Source organism: Lepidochelys kempii, chromosome 10, assembly GCF_965140265.1.
Source record: "Lepidochelys kempii isolate rLepKem1 chromosome 10, rLepKem1.hap2, whole genome shotgun sequence".
NCBI classification, from domain to species: Eukaryota; Metazoa; Chordata; order Testudines; family Cheloniidae; genus Lepidochelys; species Lepidochelys kempii.
The window spans coordinates 10,802,001-10,827,959 of record NC_133265.1 but is presented as its reverse complement, the minus strand read 5'-3'; the positions used below and the strand labels follow the sequence as shown (position 1 = coordinate 10,827,959).

General features: G+C 37.1%; 1 protein-coding gene across 4 annotated transcripts in view; it reads left to right on the top strand.

The window, feature by feature from the left end:
• The window catches only part of SDK1 (sidekick cell adhesion molecule 1), a 646,825-nt gene that overhangs the window by 231,461 nt on the left and 389,405 nt on the right, over window positions 1-25,959 (top strand). For 3 of the 4 annotated variants that reach the window (XM_073361954.1, XM_073361952.1, XM_073361953.1), the window contains exon 3: window positions 15,320-15,479. The exons of the other annotated variant lie outside the window; for it this stretch is intronic. In XM_073361954.1, coding sequence (XP_073218055.1) covers window positions 15,320-15,479 — 160 coding nt within the window. The remainder of the gene's footprint in view (window positions 1-15,319; window positions 15,480-25,959) is intronic. 4 annotated transcript variants of the gene reach the window in all.

Here is a 25,959-nt window from a genome sequence, read left to right as displayed (position 1 = left end):
TCACACTGTCTAGCTTCTACCAGCCTTGGTTACAACCAGCCAGGTGACCCCAACACAGTCCCAAATTTCCCCAAAACCATATGCCTGGATTGTGTCCAGCCCTCTACTGGACACCTGAAAGAAATGATAAGGTTTGTTGCTCTTGTAAAGAGACACAACCACATCACAGCTTATTAACTTAACTGGGGTAAGTACACCCTTTCATTTAAACACTTCACTGAGTTGGTTTATAGTAAAAAATAAAACAATTTTTATTAAAAATAAGACTTGGGTTAAGTGATGCTAAGTAAAAAGGAATAAAGTTAGAAAGGGTTATAAGCAAATAAAAGTGAAAATATGCATCTACAAGGCTCTCTCACATGTCATTTTTCTTCCCAGCCATGGCTAACTTACAACCTTCCCTAAAAGTACATGGTGCTGGCTTCCCTTGTTATCTTGGATGAAAGATCTCTTGCCTAAGCAGGTTTCTTGACTCTAGTCAGTTCCAGAGACTTCAACCTCCCCATTTGGTTACTTGGACCCATTCTCCTCAGCTTGCAAGCATTCTGGTCTCTTGTCTGTCTAGTGATGGATGCCAAAGATGGCTTCTTTCCTTGTTTATATCTTTCAAAGTTCAATGAACTTGTTTCAAGAGGCAGGATGACCTCATACTGTTTTTTCCCTTCCTCTGGGCTTCCCATCCCCCTATATGACATCTATTTAAATAGGTTTTCCATTGTTTTTTGATATCACCATGCTTAGTTTACATTGGAAACTGGTAGATAGCTGTGGTATTCCCTTCTGTCTGGGCACACTGCATAGCCTAATATCAACAAGCATCTACAATTCCCCACCCAGTGCCAGTATAATACATTTCACAATGATCTCACCAGTGTTATTAGCTTTCAGAAAATACCTCACTCTATACAATCAGTTGATTCAATTGCTTATCACTTGAGGTTTAGCCCCTTGTCTTTATAGATCAGTCAACCTTTGAAATGGATTCTTCTGAAAAGAAAACCCCAGACGAAGCTTGTCTTTCCTGCTGGTGTAGGCACCATGCTGTCTTCTCCTCCAGTTATGTGTGAGGTTTGCATCTACTCCTTGTTAGCTTGAGGGGGTCTGTCTACTGCTTGTATGTAAGATGAGGTAAACACAGATTCCTTTGTTTAGGATAGACCTGTTTAACAACTCCCCTGAGGTACCTGATTAACACACCCTTTACTTATAACTCCAGTATATAGTCATAATTTAATACCTATTGCATGCATACATATATCACACGAGAATATTTATGATCAGGTGAGATCAGTTTTAAAATCTCACAAGGCATATTTTGTTCAAAGATTACTATAAAAGTACATAGGCTGTGAATACAGGGGTGCTTAGTGTCACAGAATGGTGTTGCTTTTAGCTTGCCAAACTAATCACAGTAAAATGTGGTGATGTTAGACTGTCCTTGTTGGCAAAATGAGCGTATTACTAAACAGAAGGTGGTAAAAGAAAAACTGAAATGGGAGAGGTGGAAATTGACATGCTACCAAGGGAATTTCAGAACCTGAGGTTAACATCTCAGGAATTGCTCAGAAGTTAGCCATGAAGATAGTGATGGCAGCTAGTTCCCTTGTCTGGTCAAGACATATTTCAGGCTTAAGAAAAAGAAAACTGAATGGTATAATGGCACATCCCTTTCAGCGTTTGGTGGTGGTAACCAAGATGGTGATATCCTTAGTTCTAAACACAATGAGGTTATTGGTCATCCTCAGCCCTTATGACAGTGCCCAGCTCCTATAAACATTCTGTTTTGTTCACTTACAAGTCAGCCTCCTATTGGTTCATAATTTTATGATTCCAGCAGAACATACCTGTTTAGCCTTTGATTAATGTAGGCTGCAAAAATGTCAAGTCACTAAAAACAAGTTCTTTTATTCAGGCAGCTACTTGGTGAGTCATGTACAGAGAAACACTAAGACTTTTTGTTTAGCACTTACATACAAACAAATACAATAGTGACCATAGAAAAGATAGATAAGTGTAGCAAAATGACCTTTTGCATTGCACATACTCACAACTTTGTGGAAACCATCAGAAGTGAAGATGGAAAGAATAAGATGTGGAGAAGCATTAAGTGGGAATGAAAATGTCATTCCAGTGTCTCAAGTAGGGGTTGGTCTGACAGCCTTTTATATAGGATGGATTGATTTGAACCAACACTATTAACTCATGATTTTAAATCACCAAGTGGAAAGCCTCAATTTAAATTAATTTTAATCAACTTTTCTATTTCTACTTTAGTTATTTTCAAAAGAGAGGTGCATTCTCATTGGTTGTTTTAAACATTAAAACATGTTTGATTTACAAGCAAATAGTCTTTCCTCTAGATTTGGTACATATTTTTGCTGTGTAGGAGGATACATTAACTATATACATTTAAGCAATGTATATAGGTTAATATGTATAAATGCTTATTGTACATTTCAATATGTTAGAAAATGGTAAATTTTAACTTTTTGCTCATGCTTTGTCAAGCTGCATTACAATGGTTGCTGGAATTTAATTAAACAGGTTTTTTTTTATTTATTAAACAAAGCTACCTTAAATGTTTTGGATACTTAAAAGCTTATTAAAACATGTTTCACATTTACAACTAAATGATTTATTAAGAGGAACACAGATATTAACTGTAGTCAATTAAATAAACTGATTTCAGGTCAGCCTGGGAAAATTTTCAAATATGACTAAATGAAAGGTGACTGGAGCTTAAGTTTCTACTTGCCTAAGTCTCTGGAAAATGTGTGTAAGTTACTGTCATAAATATAAAGGGAAGGGTAACCACCTTTCTGTATACAGTGCTATAAAATCCCTCCTGGCCAGAGGCAAAACCCTGTCACCTGTAAAGGGTTAAGAAGCTAAGGTAACCCCACTGGTACCTGGCCCAAAATGGCCAATGAGGGGACAAGATTCTTTCAAATCTGGAGAGAGGACGACAAAGGGTTTGTCCTGTCTGTGTGATGCTTTTGCCAGGAACAGATCAGGAATGCAGCTTTACAACTCCTGTTAAGTTAGTAAGTAATCTAGCTAGACATGCGTTAGATTTCCTTTTGTTTAATGGCTGGTAAAATAAGCTGTGCTGGATGGAATGTATATTCCTGTTTTTGTGTCTTTTTTTGTAACTCAAGGTTTTGCCTCAAGGGATTCTTTATGTTTTGAATCTGATTACCTTGTAAGGTATTTACCATCCTGATTTTACAGAGGCGATTCTTTTACCTTTTTCTTTAATTAAAATTCTTCTTTTAAGAACCTGATTGATTTTTCATTGCTCTTAAGATCCAAGGGTTTGGCTCTGTGTTCACCTGTACAAATTGGTGAGGATTTTTACCAAGCCTTCCCCAGGAAAGGGGGTGTAGTGCTTGGGGGAATATTTTGGGGGAAGATGTCTCCAAGTGGGCTTTTTCCCTGTTCTTTGTTTAACACGCTTGGTGGTGGCAGCATAGGGTTCAAGGACAAGGCAAAGTTTGTACCGTGGGGAAGTTTTTAACCTAAGCTGGTAAGAATAAGCTTAGGGGGTCTATCATGCAGGTCCCCACATCTGTACCCTAGAGAACAGAGTGGGGAAGGAACCTTGACAGTTACGTAGACTATCCTTCAAACTTTTAAAAGTAGTAGATCTCATCCTCCCCCTTGTCATTTTTATTTCTAGCCTAGAAAAGAGAGACAAGTTTTTCGGCTTTTTCAACTCTCAATCAATTTCTTAACATTGAAGGAGTTAGTCCAAATTCTTCCTGTGCCTGCAAAGGAGGCTACTGCTGTTAAAAGCTGGTTTAGCACTTCAACAAACTCTGGTTCCAGGTGCTTAGCTAGTGCCTTCCAATAGTTCAGTGGTATGACTTTCTTTAAAACATCATCAGGAAACCTGTATTAGGTAGCTGGGGTACATACACCCCATGACAGAAGCTTTGCTCATGTAATATCATAATGTGAGAATTTCAAATCATAATAGTATTTAAAAAACAATCAGGTATCTTAATGGTGATTTATCTGTTTTGAAATATACACTTGGAGAATGGCAGTAAAACATTTGTTTAATTTAATTGGTGTGTTCAACGATTTATCACACTTACAGCCAAAACGATCTGAATCACAACTAGCCAACATGTTGGCTAGAACAGCCTTCTTGCAGAGCAATAATGCTAAGGAGACACCAACATGTTAATGTACCTTTGACATTGTAGATAGTGATCTTCTACTGTGTCTCAATGCTGTATTTTAAAAGTTTAAACTCAAGCATAAGACTAATTAAAAAAATCTGGGCCCCTGAAACGAAGCCATTTAATTTGGTCTCTATGCTTTAAGGGCCCAAGATTCAGTGCCTGACCTTCCCCCATACTCCTAAGCCATACAAGATAGGCAGGTTCAGTTGCACAGGGAAATAAATCTTGCATCCAGAACTTGCGTGTGTGGGGGGAGCGGTGGGGAAGTTAAGGGGATAAGAGATGGAAGTTTCCTTTTGAAAAGAAGGAAGAGAAGAGACTTGGGATGTGCCCAAGCCAGGGCATGATAAAAAGAGGTTTTGATTCCCCAGGAGGTTCTAGTTATCAGCTGTCAATCAGTACAAAGCTGTTTGCACTCCATGCCTTGTGCACTGAAGCATCAGTAGTAAATGTTACACCAGCATTTTAACCTGTCTTTGATGGGGTGTTGCTCTTGTCTGTGGTTAAAGATTTGGCACTGTTGACAGTACTGGCCCTGGAAATGAAAATTTCTGGTATCTCCGTAGCATTATAGGTATGAGAAATGTAACTTGGTGGAATCAAGACCATTATCCATAGAACAAAAAATCCATAAAGGGAAATATAAATATGAGTTTAATTTTGATTAATTGATAACATAAGACTCTGGATATTATTCAGCATGATACTTTCAAAATGTATGTAAAATAACAATGATGAAAGTGTTTTCTTTGTTGATTTCATTATTTTGCTTGCTTGCTGTTTTATATATTTATATTCCATTTCTTTTTATTGCATTCTTCTTTCAAGCTCACTGAAAAGATTTTTCTTTCTTTCTTTTAGTCTGTTAACCCCATGCTGTTCCACTTTGGTTTTCTTAATTCTGTTGTTATTAATTATTATTATTATTATTACTATTTTTAAAAGTAAGCTTAAAGTAAGCTGCTATAGTTTTGTGTCATCCAGTTAGTCATCTATGACCAATCACAACCAGTCGCCAACCAACAGGATGGACTGCCTTTTAGTGCTCTTCTTTCCATGTTGCTCAAGTTGGCTTACATACACCCTGCTTCTTCAGCACAGCCCTTATCAAGGTCCACCTTACAGACTAGAAATAAGATCTTGAGGGTCAGATGCTGCAGGAGAACTTCTGTACAGAGGAACTGGAGATAAATTTCCCTGAAAGGAGCTGGTTCAGGTACAAAGCTCCTACTTAAGATCCGTTGACTCTCTAGATCTAAGGCACTCCTCTATCTAAGGTACTCACAAGGACCCACTTACCACAGTATCTGAGCACCTCATAGTCTTAACTTTTATTTATCCTCTCAACAACCCTAAAATAGGGAATTGCTGTTCTTCCATTTTACAGAAGGAGAATTGAGGTGCCGAAAATCTAAGCGAGTTGCCCAAAGTAGAAACTTGAACCTAGATCTCCTGAGTCTCAGGCTAACACCCTTTCCACTGGACTATCCTTCCTCTCATTGTGCTTTGAATCTGAGGTGAATATTTTTTGAGATAGTAAGTATCACAGTTTAGTGGCTGTTTCCCATGATATTGTATCTCAAGAATGGAATCCAGTTGCCAGACGCCTTTGTCATTTGTCTCTCACTAAGCTATCACTATGAAGTAATGTTCCCTCAGTTAAATTTTTAAGATCTCAGCAGTGGCCTTTAGAACTTTTGCTCCCAGTCCGTTCTTACAGGGCTATGCAGTTAGACCTCCTCTTCCTCCTGGAGACTAACACATTTATTTGAGCATAAGCTTTCGTGAGCTACAGCTCACTTCAGTAGCTACTGTACTACTGTAGATCACGAAAACTTATGCTCAAATAAATGTGTTAGTCTCTAAGGTGCCACAAGTCCTCCTTTTTTTTTTTTTTTTTTTTTGCGGATACAGTCTAACACAGCTGCTACTCTGAAATCTTCCTCCTGGGATTCTCTAGTTGTAGAACCTTTGCCTGACTGATTTTTCAGGGCAGATATTGAGTATTGGACAGCTAGCTCCTTTTATCTGGTACACCATACCTGCTAGAGCTATCGAGAAATATATAGTAGACAATCAAATACAAAATAATTGTATTGTATTTATATAACACCATCTACCAAAAGGGCGGAAGGATGGCCCACTGGCTGGGACACTGGCCCAGCTTCAATTCCCTGCTCCACCATGGACTTCCTGTATGATCTTGGACATGTCACTTAGCCTCTCTGTGCCTTAGTTCCCCATCTGTAACATGGGGATATAGTTCCCTATCTCACAGGGTCCTGAAGAGGACACTGGCACTGCTGGGATAAAAAAGCTCCCATTGAAATATCCTGAAAATGACATCCCTACAACTAAGACAGTCACAGGTTACATATATCTATCCAAAGCATAGGGTAAGGCTAGTTTGCTGGGATCATCTGGGTATATCTCACCAAATTATTTCCCTGACATTACCTTGGACCTTGGTGCACTTCCATTCTTCCTGTAGTTTAGTCTCCTGTAATACTTTAGTCTAATCCAGGTTATTAGGTTCAATACAGGGATAACTGGGTGGAATGTAGTGGCCTGTGATGTTCAGGAGATCAGACTAGATGATCAGGTGGTCCATTCTGGCCCTAAATTCTATGACTATCACTGACTTCTTTCAGAGAAAGAAAAGGAGTACTTGTGGCACCTTAGAGACTAACCAATTACATATGTTGATGATCTTGGAACTACAGTCTGAGATAAAATCCATCCAGGCTCTTCATGTGCTGCAGATAGAGGGAATAAAAGATAGGTAAAATGGCTAATTAGGCAGTGTATTCCAGTTGTTGGTGAATCACTTGGGCATAGGAGGAACACTGACAGATTTTTCAGCAGATATCCAGACCATGAGGTATGATTGTTTGATCCCATTTTGAATTCAGTTAGTTGTATGCCGTGTCTCTCTCCTGCTCCTTTGGGAGGGTGCTGAGAAAGATAAATTAGAGCCAGACAACTGTCATGTTAGTAGTGCCAATCGGTGTCTAAAGAGTTTGGACATTTTCAGGAGGCCTGAAAACAAAGACGACATAATCCACCACACAGATCCGCTGTGCCTCGACTCTTTCCTGCATCCCAACTGAAATCCACTTTTGCTATCAGCCCTTGAATATGAAAGGAACATGCTAAAGGGACTGGGGATCTCTAAGAAAATCCAGGAGATTCCATTAGCATCTTGGTAGCATACTGAATATAGTTCAGGGTGTACTTGATGCGTTGTGCTAAGGAACCCCATTCAGCTACAAATCTGACAGCTTCACTGCTCTGTCTTTTCTGCTTGCAAGATTTGAAAAAGCCTTTCCCTCTGTTTTCTGGTTTATCATCCTTAGAGAGGAAAGGTTGGAGGTGTTCTTGTGGGTCCCCATCCCCTTGCTTTTTAAACTGTCAAACTCTTTTTCCCCCCCTTACACACCCAAATGGATCTTCCTTGCCTCCCAGGAGCCTGGTCAGAGCCCCGGTTCTCTGCCTTTATCCCTTCAAACTGTTTTATTTAAATCCCCTCTTCCTCTGTCCTGAAGATTGGTTTCTTGGGGACCATTGCTTTATGTAGGTAAGTCTAGGACTTAGCAACACTCCCCTACAGTTTGTTTGTGGGATAAAGTAACCTGTGCTTATCTCAATTTCCTTCCCAAAGTTTTTTATCCTCTTTCTGTCCACTGTTATGGCTTACTTCTGTCCATATTCCTTAAGCAATGAAAGAGAAATTATGGCATAGTCTCAACATATATCTGGCTTTACAGTTTTATTTAGACAGAGTGTATAACTTCAGGTGTTCTGAATCCCCTTTTGTTAACTTTGAAGGCTAGAGGAAGGGCCACAGAGTTTCTGTATATATGATAGCAAGGTGGACAAATTTTTCCCTCCTACCCTGTGTAATACACACTGAGCCTTACTCTGTTTGAACTTTTGCACTGTTCTGGGATGAGAGAGGAAAGGTTACAATAAGGGAATTTAGGGTAGTTTATGTTCAGTTCCCTGCATCTAATCTCTAGAAATTAGGTTTGATATTCCTGTACCTGTGGCTATACCCTCTGGTAGATGCACCTTCCATATTGTAACTACTCAGCCTTTCCCAAATCAGTAGTCCTTAGTTTGGGGCCCCAGCTGTCTTCTTTTAATTTGTTTGTGTCCTCTTAGTACTTCAGTTGGAAAAGTTTCTTTCTATGAGATCAAGATAATTATAGCATCTTCTACCTTTTCAGAAAGGGGTTGGGGTGTTAGGTGCCCGACTCCCTCTGAATTTCAGTTTCAGTCAGATTTACCAGCAGGTAAAGCTCCAGTCATGTCAAGAAGAGTTGATTACCAGAACAAAACATATAAGAAGAAGTAAATAATGTGAATGTATAAGGCTTTGGTGTGCAGGAAAAATATGCTTCTGGGCTATGCATGTATAAATGCTACTTTTGCTTCTAAATTATACCCTGGCTTTTTGGTGGTGAGGGGGAAAATTAATTAATTGGTTTTATACAGTTAAAATGTATGTATTGTGAACATTGTGTAGCACTGTGAATAGAAGGGATGGTTGAATGGAATATACAAGCACAGAAGTACTCACTTGAAAGCTGACCCAAACTTCAGTGCAGTGAAACTGAAATAGTGCCTTAAAGGAACTTGTCGTGGGGCTCCTTTACTTCTTTTGAGCTCTGCTGAACCTTGAGTTGCCCCGTTCCCTCTTTGGATTGGGCTTTTCTGTCTGTCCAACAATTGAACTAATAAAGAGAGACTCCCTGTGTCATGTTGAATTGCTCAGCTGTGTCCCCACATTCTAACTAGCTTCTGCATCCTTCTTTTCTTCCTGAGTCAGCTTTCCTCATTCTGGCTGAACTTATACTTCCTAGAGTGGTTATTCTGGGTCTGCCATATGGGAGTCACAGTTAACTTCCCCCTAATAGTCCAATTTGAAACTTAAATGCCTCCCACTTTAACTGCCTCTATTTAACTCTGTTTAAAACATGCTTTGGGGGCATAAGTATCACTATACTCTCTATAAATGAACACAAATACTGAAAATATGGCTAGTTCTCCATGGCACTACACTTAGCTTCAAAGAACACGCAGTCATCAAGGCTTTTTGGCTACCTTTTCTTTTAGGAACTTTGCTCAGTATCTTATTTTCATTTTTTCTTTTAGTGAATTTTTAGTGATTGCTGATTACATAATTGAATTTGTTAAATTAATGGTGAATGCTTGATGAGAAAATCAGGAATAAAAGATTAGAGGATACAATGACTTAAAGGGTTTAAGTAAATTTTCTGGATCATCAGGATAATTTATATTGTGTGCTGTATTCTTTTTTAAAACATTCCAGTAGGTCTATTAAAATTTAGCTTCAAAGAAAATTTGATTGAATTCTGAAGACCACTTTAATACAATACCAGCTTGATTATAACATTTGAAATCTGAAAAAAAACCTCTTGGTGGGCTGCATCAGCAGTGAGGTTTTAAATCATTGTGGATAAGGCTAAGTGCAAAGTTTTGGACAGCAGTTTTGCTCTGACTTTTAAATAAAATTGTTTTTTAGAAAGGGTAAATGCTTACATAGGAGTGAAGTAACCGAAGGATTTTTACCAGCATAATGTCTGCTTCTTATTAACATGGATGTTGAAAGAAACCACTGAAAAAACAGGAACAAATAGCTTATTAGGGCAACCATTTATTTTGCTGATGTCCATTTCATTGGAGATTAATCTCAGTGGATGGCTCAATAGTCTCATAAGGAAGAAATATGACAAATGGTCTTATTCCATGCATTTCTTTACACATCTGTGGTTAGCTTGGTTAAACAAAATCTGCCACTTTATTTAATTAGCAAAACTCCACGAGAATGGATATATGTACTTGAATGCTTTTTATTATTAGATTCAAGTATTAAAATGTATTTATCCAGTTATATACATTAGAACCTCAGAGTTACAAATACCCTGGGAATGGAGGTTTTTCGGAACTCTGAAATGTTCGGCACTCTGAACAAAACGTTATGTTCTTTCAAAAGTTTACAACTGAATATTGACTTTACATAGCTTTGAAACTTTACTATGCAGGAGAAAAATACGTCTTTCCATTTATTTATTTATTTAGTACTTTACTTTTAACACAGCACCCTTCTGCATTTCCTTCTTTTTGTTTTGTTTTTTGGTTTGTTGGCTTTTTTTTGGTGGCTGCTGCTGCCTGATTGTGTACTTTCAGTTCCAAATGAAGCATGTGGTTGACTGGTCAGTTTGTAACTCTGAGGTTCTACGTATTTTTTCTTATTATTGATTCTCTGTACTTACAGCTTTCAATACATTTTTAGAAAAGTTAGACATATTGGAAAAAAAATTTCTTTCTTTTGCCTTGGATGAAATTGATGGGATTTGATTCCGTATGTCTGGCATGTTCTGTACCAAGAATAAGACAAAAACTGTAGAATCTTATTAATTTGCTCTAATCACTGACCCATTTGGAATTAACGAATTGTTGAACATTTTCAAGGAAGTGGGAAAATATAATTAAAAAAACCCAGCAAGGATGATAACATCACAGAATGCACTATCCATTTATTTTAGTAACGGCTATGTGGCTGGGTTTAATTTATGATAGTTATAAAGCAAAATACCTGGAAGTGTGCCATGACTTATTATGCTAAAGTATTGAAATCTTTCTGCTGTTAAAACTTTGAGAAGTTTCTTTGTGGTAATCTGTGCATTTCATAATTTTCGCAGTTTTACTGTTGTACCCAAAATTATCTGCAAATGAAGTTTGGGTGATTATTTACCAAAACAAGAAGAGATCCATAATTTTCATATTGATTGACTGACCAGAGAGATAACAAATAGTGCATTAGGTCTTTTCCTCAAACTGTAAAGCTATAACTTTCAGTCCTTCAGTAGTAAATCCATGCAGTGTGCTGGAGAATGAAAATGTTTGAGTTTGATATAAAATAAGTTTTGAAAGGAAGATTAGCAGTTTTAACCAAAAGGTTAGTCGCCCTGGGAAACTCAGCTGTCTAAAAACCAGAGTGCGATTAATAAAGGTCCCACTCAGGCTGATTGCTCCATTCATGCTGAGATTTCTAATCCTTCCTCAGCTGGACTCTAACCTGATTGATAGCGCTTATTATGATGGCTTAATAAATTTTATTGTCACTTTACAAGAACGTTTTAGAGAATTTGTGTGCTAGTGGCACCCCTTGTTTATGGTACAATTGATTCTTCTGGTATCTGGGGGTGGATTTTTTTTTTTTAAAAAAAGGAAAGGGAAAATAAAAGAGAAGGTCAGGTTAGGAAATAGATTACAGTCATTAGGTCTCTCAGCTCAACTAGGTTATAAAAATTTGGGGTGGGGGAAGGCATGCTTTGATGTCCTGTTGTCAGTTTGACAAAATACAAAAAGTATTCAAGTTAATGTTGTAAAGTGGATAATGTAAGATATTTACTTTATTAGTTCCTTTATGTAGACTATATATTTAAATTCTTTAAATTTAAAAATATAATTATATTGATAAATTATTGCTAAATCATTGGCAAAATAGAAGCATATACATAAGAAAAATATAAGATCTAAATTTTAATGTACTATAATTAAAACCTCTTAACATCTAGGATAAACATTGCCATTAAAAAATCACCACCACCACAACAAAAACCCCATGCACTGCTAGAATATAATGTTTCATTGATTCTTAAGAACAGTATTGCCACAAATTGGTAACATAATCACAAGATGTCTATTTACAAAAAAAAGTGGGGTGGAAGAATGAATAACATCCGAGTTACTTTTTTTTTTAAGAATTCATATCAGAAAGCATAGAATAAGATACAGTAGCATCATTGTACAACCCAGTCAAGTTAACTTTAATCATAATATCATTACTTTTCATTTTAAAAAGTAAAAAAAAATAATAAATACATATTTTTGTCTAGAACAATAACACCAAATTTGTTTGGAAAAAGTACTGAAAGTTTTTAAAATGTAATGAAAATAAAACTTTATAAAATGTAACTGAATTCAAAAATCATCTGGCGTAACTGAGTAGACATTATGAGACCCAGATAGATATAATTTTCCTCCTTAATAAATTTGGAATATCCATGCACTTCTCCATAATTCTTTCTCTCTCACACCATTAATGGGCATAAAAATCACAATAAAAGTTCTATATTCAATCAGAAGAATTGGGTATGGCAGTGGAGTGAATAGAGCTTATTTTAATAGGGATTTTTAAGTATTAAAATGATGAGAAGGAATCATTCAGAATGTGATATTAATTCTAAAAATGTAATTTATATATCTAATTCTATGAGTTTTTAGGTAATACTAACATATGAATGCTACATACTTTGGTATTGTTTTCCAGGAGCTCAGCTTTTATGATCTACAGAAAAGTTATAGAGTAATAGAAATGGGATGAAATTTAATAGTGCAAAGTGCAAGGTCATGCAATACGGAGTTAACAAAGAGTTTTTGTTATAAGCTGGGGCTGTATCAGTGGGAAGCACAGAGGAGGAGAAAGACCTGTGTGTATTGGCTGATCTCAGGATGACTAGGAACTGCCAATGTCATAAGACTGAAAAAGGCTACTGCAGTCTTAGGAAGCATCAGGTGAGGTATTTCCAGCAGCAGTAGGGAAGTGTTAATACCATTGTACAAGGCACTGTTGAGGCCTCACCTGGAATAGTGTGTGCAATTCTAGTCTCCCACGTTTAAGAAAGATGAATTCAAACTGGAGCAGGTGCAGAGAAGGGCTTCTAGGAGGATCAGAAGAAGGGAAAACCTACCTTATGAGAGGAGACTCAAGGAGCTTGGCTTGTTTAGCCTAACCAAAAGAAGGCTGAGGGAGATATGATTACTCTCCATTAATGTATCAGATTAATAAATACCAGAGAGGGAGAGGAGTTATTTAAGTTCAGTGCCAGTGTGGACACAAGAACAAATGAATATAAACTGGTCATCAACAAGTTTAGGCTTGAAATTAGGTGAAGGTTTCTAATCATCAGAGGAATGACGTTCTGGAACAGCTTTCCAAGGGCATTGGGAGCAAAAAGCCTAATTGGTTTCAAGACTGAGGCTGATACATTTATGGAGGGGAATTGTCTAATGAGACTGCCTACAATGGCTACAGTGCCTTGCTAGCATTTACCTCTCACAGGAGCTCTGGCATGAGCATCTCCACTGATTTCACCAGCAGCTATATGTTGGGTTCCTTTCAGGTTTTTGTTTTCAATTTTTTTTTCTTCAGTACACAGGTGAAATTGCTTTCCCACCTGATTAAACCTCTATCTCTTCATGTTTTTTGTACTGAAACTCTGTGATCTGGAAAGCAACATATTTGTATTTATGCACTATTACACCAATGGGAGCTGAATTTTGTAGACTTTCTTCTTGAATAACTTGGTCTAATTTAATTGGAATTTGACTAGTGCATAAAACGAGCATTGACTTATACTCTACTGGAAAGTAATATTGCTATAGTTTAACACTGATAGGAACCTAATTTTATGGAATGTTTAACTGAATAATCTGACAGACAAAAAAGCAGTTTTGACTCAATTCTGTATTGACTTTTTTTCTTTCAAGCTCTATCTGGACAGTAATGTATTCTATTAATGGTGCTCATTTTGTATTCAGTATCAGGTCCACATTTTGTGTAATGAGGTAAACGTAAAGTTTGTCTTAGTTTTCTGTTAGAACCGTCCTATATGAGCAACAGAAATTCTTTTATATTCTTAGGTTTTTAAATTGCTTATATTTTTAAATTTGTCCTCACAACACCCATGTGGGTAAGGGAAGTATTATTACCCCCAAATTACAAATGGAAAATAAAAGATAAAGACTGAAGTCCTTGATTTCATACAGGGAGATTAAGGCAGTTTTTCACCTGGTGTAAATTGTCATAGCTCCAGAAACTTGAGCAAGAGCTATGACAACTTAAGCCAACTGAGGCTCTGCCCCTAAGTGACTTTCCCAAGGTTACACAGGAAGTCTATAAAACAACTAGGAAGAGAGTCCAGATTCCATGCACAAATAGGCCTTGCATGTTTACTAAACAGGCTCAGTACCATTAATGGGGTATTTTGTCAGTGTAATTTAAATAAAAAGACATACCCAGAATAAGAAAATCTGAACATTCAACTTTCTTTTGATCTGTCTTTTCAAAATGGTCTATTAGTAGTGGTAATGTCTAGTTTCAGGTAGTTTGGTAGTTGATGATAGTTTGAATTAACTTGACTGTATCCGTGATTAGATAATATCGGCCAGATCCTGCTTTAGTGAATGTCAGTGCGTGTTTGTTTGGGCTCAGAATGTTTCAGAATCCTGTTGGATATTTCCTTCCACATGAAAGAGGAGCATCTTTTTTGTTTGCATTAACAACCCCTAATTTCATCTAATGGAGTATGGTTAGCAATTGTGATCCACAGAAGAATAAGAGTTTGCATGCTACATCTATCTGAGCCTTGAACGTTATTAAAACACCCTAATTCAAAACCTGTGATTGGTCACAGAAAATATAATTTAAGACACTGTAGTTAGAGACAATATTGAAAGATATATTAATCTTGCTATTTTGTAAGATGTTTTGTTCTAAGTTGATCTTTTGTCAGAATTCTTCATTTGCCTTGAGACTTGTCCTGCTGTGATGATCACTTCCGTTCAACCTTGGTTTTCTGATATTTTTTTTTCAAAGGGATTTTTAAAGTTTTGTGAGTGGATTTAGTGTTAATGAAAGTAAGAAACTAATAGCAATGGCTACTACCAGACACATTAAACACAGATGTAGGCACTGTGTAGATTTCTGTTGTATAGCTCTGATGAGCAGAGGCTCAAGAATATGTTCCAGGTTGTCCAGTGCTTTTGCCATGTAAATAAACACCTATGAAGAGGAGCCTCGGCTGAGGATTCCAAACTTGTTTTTAACTTGTGAACCAAGCAACATTTTAACCAGTAGCACGTTTCTAGATACAGACGGTTGGTACTTAGGAGGTTGATACTTAAGTACTGGACAGCCTAGTCCCCTATTTTATTAAATAATTTAGGAGGAAATTGGGTAAATATTAGTGGCCTAAAATCAAGGATAATATCCATTTTCATAGTCATGAAAACATTTTTTCTCTTGTATGTTTCAGATGACGTTGCACCCTACTTCAAGACTGAGCCTGGTTTGCCCCAGATCCATCTAGAGGGGAACCGTCTTGTACTCACGTGCCTTGCGGAAGGCAGCTGGCCTTTGGAATTTAAGTGGTTACACAATGACACTGAAATCACTGCCTACTCCACTGAATATAAGTAAATGGATTTTTTTTTAAATATCATTTTAATTGCAATATTTTTTGTGATTACACTTAGAAAAGATTTGCTATTAGTCACAATAACACAGTGTGGTAATGATGACAGGCAGTGCCAATGCATCCTGAAGAAAGTTGGAACAATGGCACTATATAAATAAAATGTGATGCTATGTACAGTAAATTGAGTGGAAGTTTGAAAGTGTCTTGCTGTTTTGCTAAAAGAATGCTTATAACTTGCTACAAATCAGGCCCTAAAATAGGAATGCAGTGGAAGGGAAATGCTTACAATATCATCTTCAAAGATTTCTTAAATGATGCCTATATAAGTGTACTCACCTTTGAAAATAGAAATTGTCCTGGTACAGTAGTGTCTTCTAAAACAACAAAAAACCTGTGTTTTAAATTAACAAAAGGCTTTTCATTTCACTCTCCATTTTCACTTCACTCTAGCTCCTACTCTAGTACCTTGCTTCTCCATTTTGGAGACCAAGTATGGTGGGTTGAAAGCAGAGCCAATTTTACACAGTTGCATGTTATATTGACTTAGCTACATTCCCCTAATAGAGAACTGAGTTTAGAGGGGCTATTGTCCTGGCCAAGCAGGAAGAAAGACAAGATGCAAGGAATGTGGTTTTAATTCGGCCTCAACTACCCAGCAAGAAATTGTACAGTGCAGATCATCATTCCTTCCTTAATCATTTCCATGTGTTTGGGGAGAGCTGCCATCAGCCCTCCCCTCTCCCGTTCTGGCCCCAACTCATTGCTGGGACCCCTCAGCCTTCCCCTCATATGAGGATTTAAAGGAGCTGGGGAAAGGAGGTTGAGTCCCCAATTTACTAGATGTTAGAGGCTCCAGCTCCCCTTCCTCAGCTTCCCTAGGGGGTGACTTCCCCTAAATCCAACTCCCTGGTTTACCAGGGAGCTATTCTTCCTTATGGAACAAGTATCTGCACTGGACACCTCCCATCTGCTAGGTTGTGACAACCCAACCAGGCCACTGACCTGCTGTGGGGAAGGAGTGGGGGAAGCCTGCTCTGCCCTGGACAATCTAGTGAGGGAAAATTCCTTTCCAGCAGAAACAAGTAACTAGTGCAATGCCTACAGCAGATGATAAAACCTGTTTATTTTCTGATCACATGGCGGGGAGGATGAGTGCTGCTGCTTCAGGGTGAAAGATGACTGTCTGCAGGGAATGGATAGAAATACCCCTCCCCCAGATGCACATGGGCCAGTGGCCCACCTGAGCTCATTTCGGTCAGTCCCTGACTCAGGTGATGCTCTCCCATCCTCCCTTCTTTAGCCCAAAAGGGAGGGATCCCTGAAAGTAGCCAAGAATCTTCTCACTGGCCAGACAAAGCCCCCCTGCATTCAAAGTTAGAGGAAGTGCAGAACAAAGCCTGTAGTATAAAATCACCACTCTTTTTGTTTCTGCTTCTATGAATGTGAAGTTTAATTTTGAAATTAAAAAAAAAGCTGCATCCTTCTATTTACATACTCAAGGTAAACAAAAATGGTTCATAACATTGTATGTGGAAATAATGCCAGTGCATACATTCTGATAACTATCTATTTTAGAGTTTTATACCACTGCCCATCTCCATAATGTGTGAATGCCTTCCATGTGACATCAACAGCAAAGTTCCTGGACTTCAGGACGTATCTGGCACTTCTGTCTTCCTGGGCTCAGATATTTATAACTATTTTATATATTCGTTTTGATATCACTGCTTCTATCAAAATTGCTTCTTAAAAATCTCTGCTCACACCAATAGTTGTTCTTGTAACTCAGTTGCATAAACAGACTAGCTCATAATTAATTTTTATAGATTTTTCAAAAATATAATTTACTAATATTCAGCATAATTTTTCATATTCTCTGCACTTCCAATAGCAACAGCAACAACAGACTTTTAAAATGTTGAACATTTACATTGGGGAGGAGGAGGAGGTGACATCTCGGCACCTGTACCATAAAAATGCACAAACATGTACACCATTTTTAAACAGTATCCACAATTGTAAAGAATTAATCTGGTAATACATCCAATTTCACCCTACAGCAGTTTCCAAGGTAACTAACACATAGTTATTAGAATATAAGACTGCACATGTTGAAAGAAACAAAAAATATGGGTAGCATTTCTTCTTTTTATTAAAAAAAAGATTTTGAATAAAGTTACAAAAATACAAATTGGTAAAATAGTAATACAATGCAAACTGGTAAAGCTTCATGCTGGCCACTTGAATACTTTATGTGACCTATATATTTTCCTAGATTTGGGGTTTTTGAAATTGGGTTTTACGTCATTGAGAATAAATTAAATGCAATTAATAAAATGAAGTTTGCTAATCTAAAAGTTGTCACTTTCACCTATTTCCATTTCTCTACTCCCTCCTTTTACTCTTTCTTCATAAAATCATAGAAAGTAGAATTGAGGGAGCCCAATCAAGTCTCGTTGATCCTTTAGCAACACAGGATTATTACCTACCGAGAGTGCCTCCATCTTTCTTAGATTATTTTTTGGATTTTATCTGCATGTCATTATTGTTTTTCTGTTGCCTTTGCACATTGCAAAGCAAGGCATTTTAGAACATACAGTCCCCATACTTATGTAGGCCACACCTCTTTCATAAACACGTAGCGTAGCAGAAATGTGCATTACAGGGCTCTGCTGGCCACCTTGTGGCCACCTTTGCGGTATACAGAGTTGCTGGCAGTGCAGTATTATTTTAGGATACAGTTGCCACCAGAGTAGACATATAGACGGAAGCACTACCATTCTCTATCAATCAGGTAAGTGACAGTAACTCCCAAGGGAACATTTTCTCATCATCTCTCCTTCACCTCTACTCTCAGGAGTATATTTCTTAGTTCACAATACTGGTTGTTTTTCTGCCTCTTAAGATAGTTGTTCACTATGGAATGGGTCCATTTTAATTCCATTTATACTTTCAGCTTTGTTTGAAGGGCTGCAGTGCTTTGGGGCTGTTTGTGGCACGACTGGAATGACCATTTCATCACAAAGCATTAAAGACACACGCAAGCAGCTGCACCACTTGCAGTAGAACACTGTAAATCGGAATACTGAAGTTAGATCACTTTGCTCTGCTTCCTTCACTGGATAGTCTATTTGCAGTATCTCATGCAGCATCACAGTTTCTCTTCTTTCAGAAGTACAAATCCAGCCGAATGACATACCCAGCTGACTGTAGCATATTTATGGAATAAAGCCTGTTCCCTCTACTGAAGAATATAATAACCTAAATATTAAGTTTTCCTACATTATCTACTTTATGCTATCCCATATGCCTGTGTTCTTGGAAGAAAGAGGTATTCTTGCCTTAAGTCTCATCTACTTCTTTTAGGACTAGCTCTGTTAACATCTTCATCCAGATCTATTCTTGTCTAGCATAGAAAGACAAATCTAAATTTCCTTACTATGTATAAACTTAGATAGACTTATCATTTCTTCTGATTAAGCCCAGGAAAGGGTTTCTTTCTATAACTTTAATTTTTACCAGGATCTTACTGTGGAGAAAAGAAGCTTGCTTTTCCCCAAAACCAGTGGTTCTGTACTGCATAGAATATGTGGGTTTGGGTAATAACTTTTGGGGAATAATTAACAGAATTCCCTGTATCCTCTTTCAATATAGTAAATGCCAGTAATATACCTTCTACCCCAAAGAAGGGAATGCTTATGGAGACATTCAGAGTCTCTATTTCCACATCAACTTTACTTCTGATTGCACTTCTGCTAAACATTAAGGGATTCTACTTTGTGGGACCACTTATGGTTGAACAGTTTTGTGAATGCCAGCTATTCAGATATGTCAAAACGTGCTGTACACACACCATGGACTGTGGTGTTTAGCTTATAAAATGGAGATTTTTAATATTTTTTCAGAAGAAAAACATCTAATAGGATGATTAATCACAACAGGAAGCATGAGCATCACTGAGTCAGTGCGACACTTGTTTTGATTGACAGGAGCAAAGTTGACTGCAGTGTATCAGCAGCAGGGAAGCTGGTAGAAGGATCTGAAACCACTAACTGTCACTGAAGGGGTAAGAAGGAAGAGCGTAAGGGGAGGGCAGGACCTGGGATCTCTGGGGTGGTATCAAAAGGCAGAGAGTAGGACTCAAGAACATTAAAGATGCTTGGATGAGAGAGAAACTTCTTATTTTCTGCTCATGGGAAAAAAATCTGAATAACAATATGTCTGACACATGTGAACTGAAACAAAAAGTTCAGATTGCCATGGTATTCAGTATTCAGATTTGCGCACATCTGTAATAAATTAAAACAACAATTATCATTTTACCATGTACTGGTCTTGTAACAAACTCAGATCAGTGGACTGTAACTGTGTGTGTGTGTGTGAGACCACATACCTATTACATACACAGTACCTTGTTTCTTATCTTTATATTCAATTTAGTCTAATGAATTTCAGGCCAAGATGTAAGGCACGGTTATTTTATTTAGCACTTAACCGTTCTTGTTTTTGATATCTAATTAAAGCACATTTGCTACAGCTATATGTGCTTGAAAAGCTCGTAAAATATGAACTATTGATAATTACAATAACTGTTACAAAATATTAATTTTGCAAGTCTAAATAAAATTTATTAATTTTAATAGCTCTCTGTAACCCAAGATGAGCACAAAAGGGTTTTGAACTTGTAGGAATGAAAAACCTCTAGATTTGCTGTCTTCATATTCATGTGCTCCCCCAGGAAGATTTTTGTGCTGTATGTATGTTGGAATGTATTGCAAGAAAGGGCACGTTTTGACATAAAGATTTTGGTTGCAGGATTTAAACTCTGGATGTGATAAAACTGGTTCTGGTTTCATCTCAGGAGATAAACATCCTTGTTAAGCTTGAAAGCTGCAAACCAGTAATGCCACTGCCTGCCAATCCCCATATATCCTTTGGGGATTGTCTAGTGCCCTTTTTCCACACTTGGAGTGCAATAACCATGGACAAGTGGGTATTAAATATCATCCATTCTGGCTATGTGATTGAGTTTACATTGCCCCCTCCAAAACCCTTTGCTCACACCCTTTCAGGGGCCATCCTTCTGAGTAGATTCTCAAACAAGAAGCAGAATCTCTTAGAACGAGGTGCAATAGAGCCCTGGTACCTCTATAGTACCAGGGGAAAGACTTTTACTCAATGTACTTCCTAGTACCCAAGAAGAAGCATGGCCTGATACCCATTGTTATTCTCCACTATCTCAACCATTTTATTTGGAAACTCAAGTTTCCTGTGGTGACATGGACACATACCAGGGTGGATAAAAATCAATGATTTTTTTTTTAAAAAAATGGATTTTTGAAATTTAAATTGAATTTTTTTGATAAAATGCTTTTTGCAGGAAAAAAACCTATCTAAAGATAGTTTTAATTAAGATATATTATAGCTCAAAGATATCTCATCATGGAATAGGGATTATGAATTCTGATTTGATAGTATAAGACAATATATTCATGTAATGTTTAAGAAAAGTTTTGTAAATGAGTTTCAATAGTTCATGGATTAGGGACCCAATCTTATGGAGTTCCAGGGGCTTCTGTATAGATTATGTAGGTTAATCTTTTTATCTACCCAATGGGACTCAGTGTTCAGTCTAGAAGATACCATCAGAGATGCTTAGGTTTTGCAGTTCTCAAACTGTGGATTTGGGTCTCCAGCGATAACATGCTTGTTAACAGCAAAAATGATTTTAAATAAATAACATAGAGGTGAGAAATAACAGACTTCAAGGCTATTGTTCCTCTGCAAATTTGTGTACATAGCGTCAATCCCTTACCTCTCTCTAAAAGTGCAAAGTTTCAAAAAGTTGAATGAATAGAAGATTTTTGGGGGAGGAATAGATCTGGACAAGGAGAAGAAGTCTAGAGATAAATGTGAGACGGGAGGAACGGGCAGGAGAAACAAAAGTGAAACTGTTTGTTTGAGCAGCATATTCCAGAAGCCTTGAGGTCTTTCTGAGTGTAGCCTTCATTGATTTGAGATCTACCATACCATTTTCTTACTAGAAGGGAAAACCTATAATGGCAGCAGGCCATAAAAGAGACCCAGTTTGGGAATAAGAACCATTTAAGAAATATATGTTTGCTGATGATGTTTTAAAGAAAGACATACCAGTGAACTGGTGGAAGTCACATAAGCATTTGGATTCAGAGACTGTTGAAGTGATAATCTCACTTTTAACAGCAGTAGCTTCTTCTGCCGGTTTCGAAAGAATATTTTTTTCTTTTGGACTAATTCATTCCAAACTGAGAAATCATTTGGGACCTGAAAAAGCAGGAAAGTGTTCAAAAACAAACAGGAAAATGAAGGTGAAGATGACTGTGTTAGCTGCAGAAACCAGTATTTTAAGTTTCTCATGTTGACCTGGCTGACATAGAGATTTAATTTTTGTTTTTTTTAAGTATTTCATGTAACTATTTTAGTTAAAAGCAATTTTAACAAAAACAAACCTGATTTTAAAAAACGTGAATGATTAACTAAATTCAAAAATTCATATGCTTGTTTTGTTAAAATATCGTGTGTTTGCTGTTGAAGAAAAAAAATACAGAATACATAACGTTGTTGTTTTAGTTAAATAAAAATATTTAAATGTCTGTCTGGTGACGTTCTCCTCCTAATACAGCATGGCAAGAAAATCCTCCAAATATTAATGATAAACCTGTTGAATTGGAGATATTCATCTCCCAATGACTTCATAAATATCTGCTTCAATGACCTTTGGTAAATGAAATAACCAAACGATCATTCATTTTCTGATTTAGCTGTAAAACTAATCTGAAAAGTTTTCATAATAAATCACTTAAAAATGTATAGTGTGTACCTTCTAAAAATGAAACGTACATCTATCTCTGAGTTGTGAAGAATATGTATTAAGGTTATAACTACCGACAAGAATGCACTTTTATGTAGAAATCCATGATTAAATCGAGTCTTCCTGGCTAGTGATTTAAATCAAATCCACCCTGGCACATACCATCCCTAGAAAAGGACATGTGCTTTGCAGCTCTTGATATGAAGGGCATGTACTTTCAGGTGGACATTCACCCTGCTCCCAAATGTTTACTCAGGTTCATGGTAGGGTTCAACCACTTTAAATACAGAAAAGGATGATGATGAATTGAGCTGTAGCTCATGAAAGCTTATGCTCAAATAAATTGGTTAGTCTCTAAGGTGCCACAAGTACTCCTTTTCTTTTTGCAAATACAGACTAACACGGCTGTTACCCTGAAACCTTTAAATACAGAGTAATTAGAGTCTTTGCACAGTATTGTTTTAACACAAATGATCCTGAATGAACACCTTACGTTCTGAAGGTTAGAAATTATGTATGCAGAGCATGGCTAATTAAGTATGAGGAGCATGGCTTTTGTAGTGACTTTGCATACACTAGTTCGTCTTACATATTTATAGATTTATATTAGCATGCATCAAGTCTGAACTAGTATGTCTGAACGTCAGACATCATTTCCCCCCTCCCCTTTTTTTTTAATTAGAACAAGACTCCTTGGATCTCATCCACTGCCTTTGTCCCAAATTTGGTGATCTTGAGGTTGAAGCAAATGTTATTTAGCTTATCATAAAGGTTTTTGAGCAGTAGCATGATCTAGTTTTCTATCTGGCAATCTCGGTGTTTTGATGTGTTTTTAATTTTAGTGGGCCACATTTTACTTAAAAAAACTATATATAAAAGAGGCTAAATCGGTAGATGGATAAGGCTCTGGTAACATATTTTGAATAGACATTAGTCTTTCCAACAGCTTTATTTTAAAAAAGCGGGTTTTTTTTTTCTGAATTTGCCTTGTATTGGCATCTTTATGGCCACAGATATAAAAAGCCTTTCTCCAGTGCTTAATTTGTGCCAGGGTGTGCCAGGGCTGAGCCTGGTACCTCTAGGCTTGGTAGTTTATATCCCCAGCACCTCTGGGCATGCCACGTCAGTTATGAAAGTAAAAAATTGCTTGAGACCTGGGACCTACTTGCTTGAGCTCCGGCATGTCTTTCATTACTAATCAAGCACTGCCTTTCTCCTGCAGCCACACCGTCTTTTAACTTACATTCTGCATTTAAAAAAAAAAAGGAAATTTGAAAAAGTCTTCTAATGAACTAAACTTCAACTTGCAGTTCTGCATAGATCTTTGGTCAAGGTTTTGTCCTTGAATCCCAAGATCTCGCAATCACTCTGGCTGAGTGAGCCCTTATGTTCTGGAACAGGAGCTCTTTAGGTTTCTTTGCTACATGCCACTATCCATCTTGCAATAGAAATCTTCTAGGCAGCTAGTCTCTACTTGGCTGTTCCATTCAAAACAAATAGGCTGTCCATCTTTCTAAATTACTTGCAGAAACTTTAAGTGCCCTGCTGGCATCCAGACAATGGAAATTCCTTTTCTCTTGTGGTTTAGAATGCATACAAAATGAAAGCAAAATAATCTCTTGATCACTGTAAAAATGCTCTTCATTTTTGGGATGAAGTTATATTTGGATCAACTTTCTGCTTATGAATTTTGAAAGTATTATGTTTCTGTCTCTAGCAGAAAATGCTGAAGCTTTGTTAAATGTGGAGAACATAACATAAAATGGCTTTTTTTCAACAGCTGAATGGATAATCATGATTTAAAAAAATATCAGTTTTTTGGATTACAATATTTTTTAAAAATATGTAATCATTTTTATTTATATTTTGATGATTCTCTGTGTTCTTCCTATCTCATGGTCTTAAATCACTGAAGTAGATGTTTTGTAATTGTTTCTTTAGTTTCCTAGATTTAGAATTGTAAAATTTCAGATTTTATAGGGTGGTATTTTCTGCTAAATTTCATACATAAAATGCTTATATCTTCTAAAAGAGACAAGTCTGGGGCTTTATTAATATCCTTTCTGTGAGAACCACATAAACTCAAATCCAAAATTGATAAGCAATTATCCCATGCTATATTTTCATCCTACATGACCTTCTGGTATATTGAACTTCTAAAAGTCAAGAAAGCTGAAGAGATTCAACCTGGCTAAACCTCTATCAGCATTTTCAGTTTGAAGTCAATGGCACTTGTGCTCCTATGTCACTTGAGAGCTTTTCAAAAACCCACTCTCAAGTGCCTAAATTTTGGACTAAAGACCCTAACTTTAGGTGCCTTGTAGGGCTGTCAAGCGATTAAAAAAATTGAGATTAATCGTACTTTTAATAGAATACCATTTATTTAAAATTTTTTGGATGTTTTCTACTTTTTCAAATATATTGATTTCAATTATAACACAGAATACAAAGTTTATTTTTGATTACAAATATTTGCACTGTAAAAACAAAAGAAATAGTATTTTTCAATTCACCTAATGCAAGTACTGTAGTGCAATCTCTATCATGAAAGTTGAACTTACAAATGTTGAATTATGTACAGAAAAATATCTGCATTCAAAAATAAAGCAATGTAAAACTTTAGAGCCTACAAGTCCACTCAGTCCTACTTCAGTCAATCACTCAGACAAACAAGTTTGGTTACAATTTTCTGCCCGCTTCTTGTTTTCAGTGTCACCTGAAAGTGAGAACAGGCGTTCTCATGGCACTGCTGTAGCCAGCGTCGCAAGATATTTACATCCCAGATGCGCTAAAGAGTCATGTTCCTTCATGCTTCAACCACTGTTCCAGACAACATGCGTCCATGCTGATGACGGGTTCTGCTCGATAACAATCCAAAGCAGAGTGGACCAACGCATGTTCATTTTCATCATCTGCGTCAGATGTCACCAGCAGAAGGTTGATTTTCTTGTTTGGTGGTTCGGGTTCTGTAGTTTCCACATCAGAGTGTTGCTCTTTTAAGACTTCTGAAAGGATGCTCCATGCCTCGTCCCTCTCAGATTTTGGATGGCAGTTCAGATTCTTAAACCTTGGGTGGAGTGCTGTAGCTATTTTTAGAAATCTCACACTGATAGCTTCTTGTGTTTTGTAAATCTGCTGTGAAAGTGTTCTTAAAATGAACATGTGCTGGGTCATCATCTGAGACTGCTGTAACATGAAATAGATGGCAGAATGGGGTAGAACAGAACAGGAGACGTACAATTCACGCGCAAGGAGTTCAGTCACAAATTTAATTAACGCATTATTTTTTTAACAAGCATGGAAGCATGTCTTCTGGAATGGTGGCCAAAGCATGAAGGGGCATACGAATGTTTAGCATATCTGGCACATAAAAACCTTGCAATGCTGGCACCAAAAGTGCCATGCGAACGCCTGTTTTCTCTTTCAGGTGACACTGTAAACAAGAAGCGAGCAGCATTATCTCCTGTATATGTAAATGAACATGTTTTTCTTAGCGATTTGCTGAACAAGAAGTAGGAGTGAGTGGACTTGTAGGTACTAAAGTTTTACATTGCTTTGTTTTTGAGTGCCATTATGTAACAAACAATCAACATTTGTAAGTTACACTTTCATAATAAAAAGATTGCAC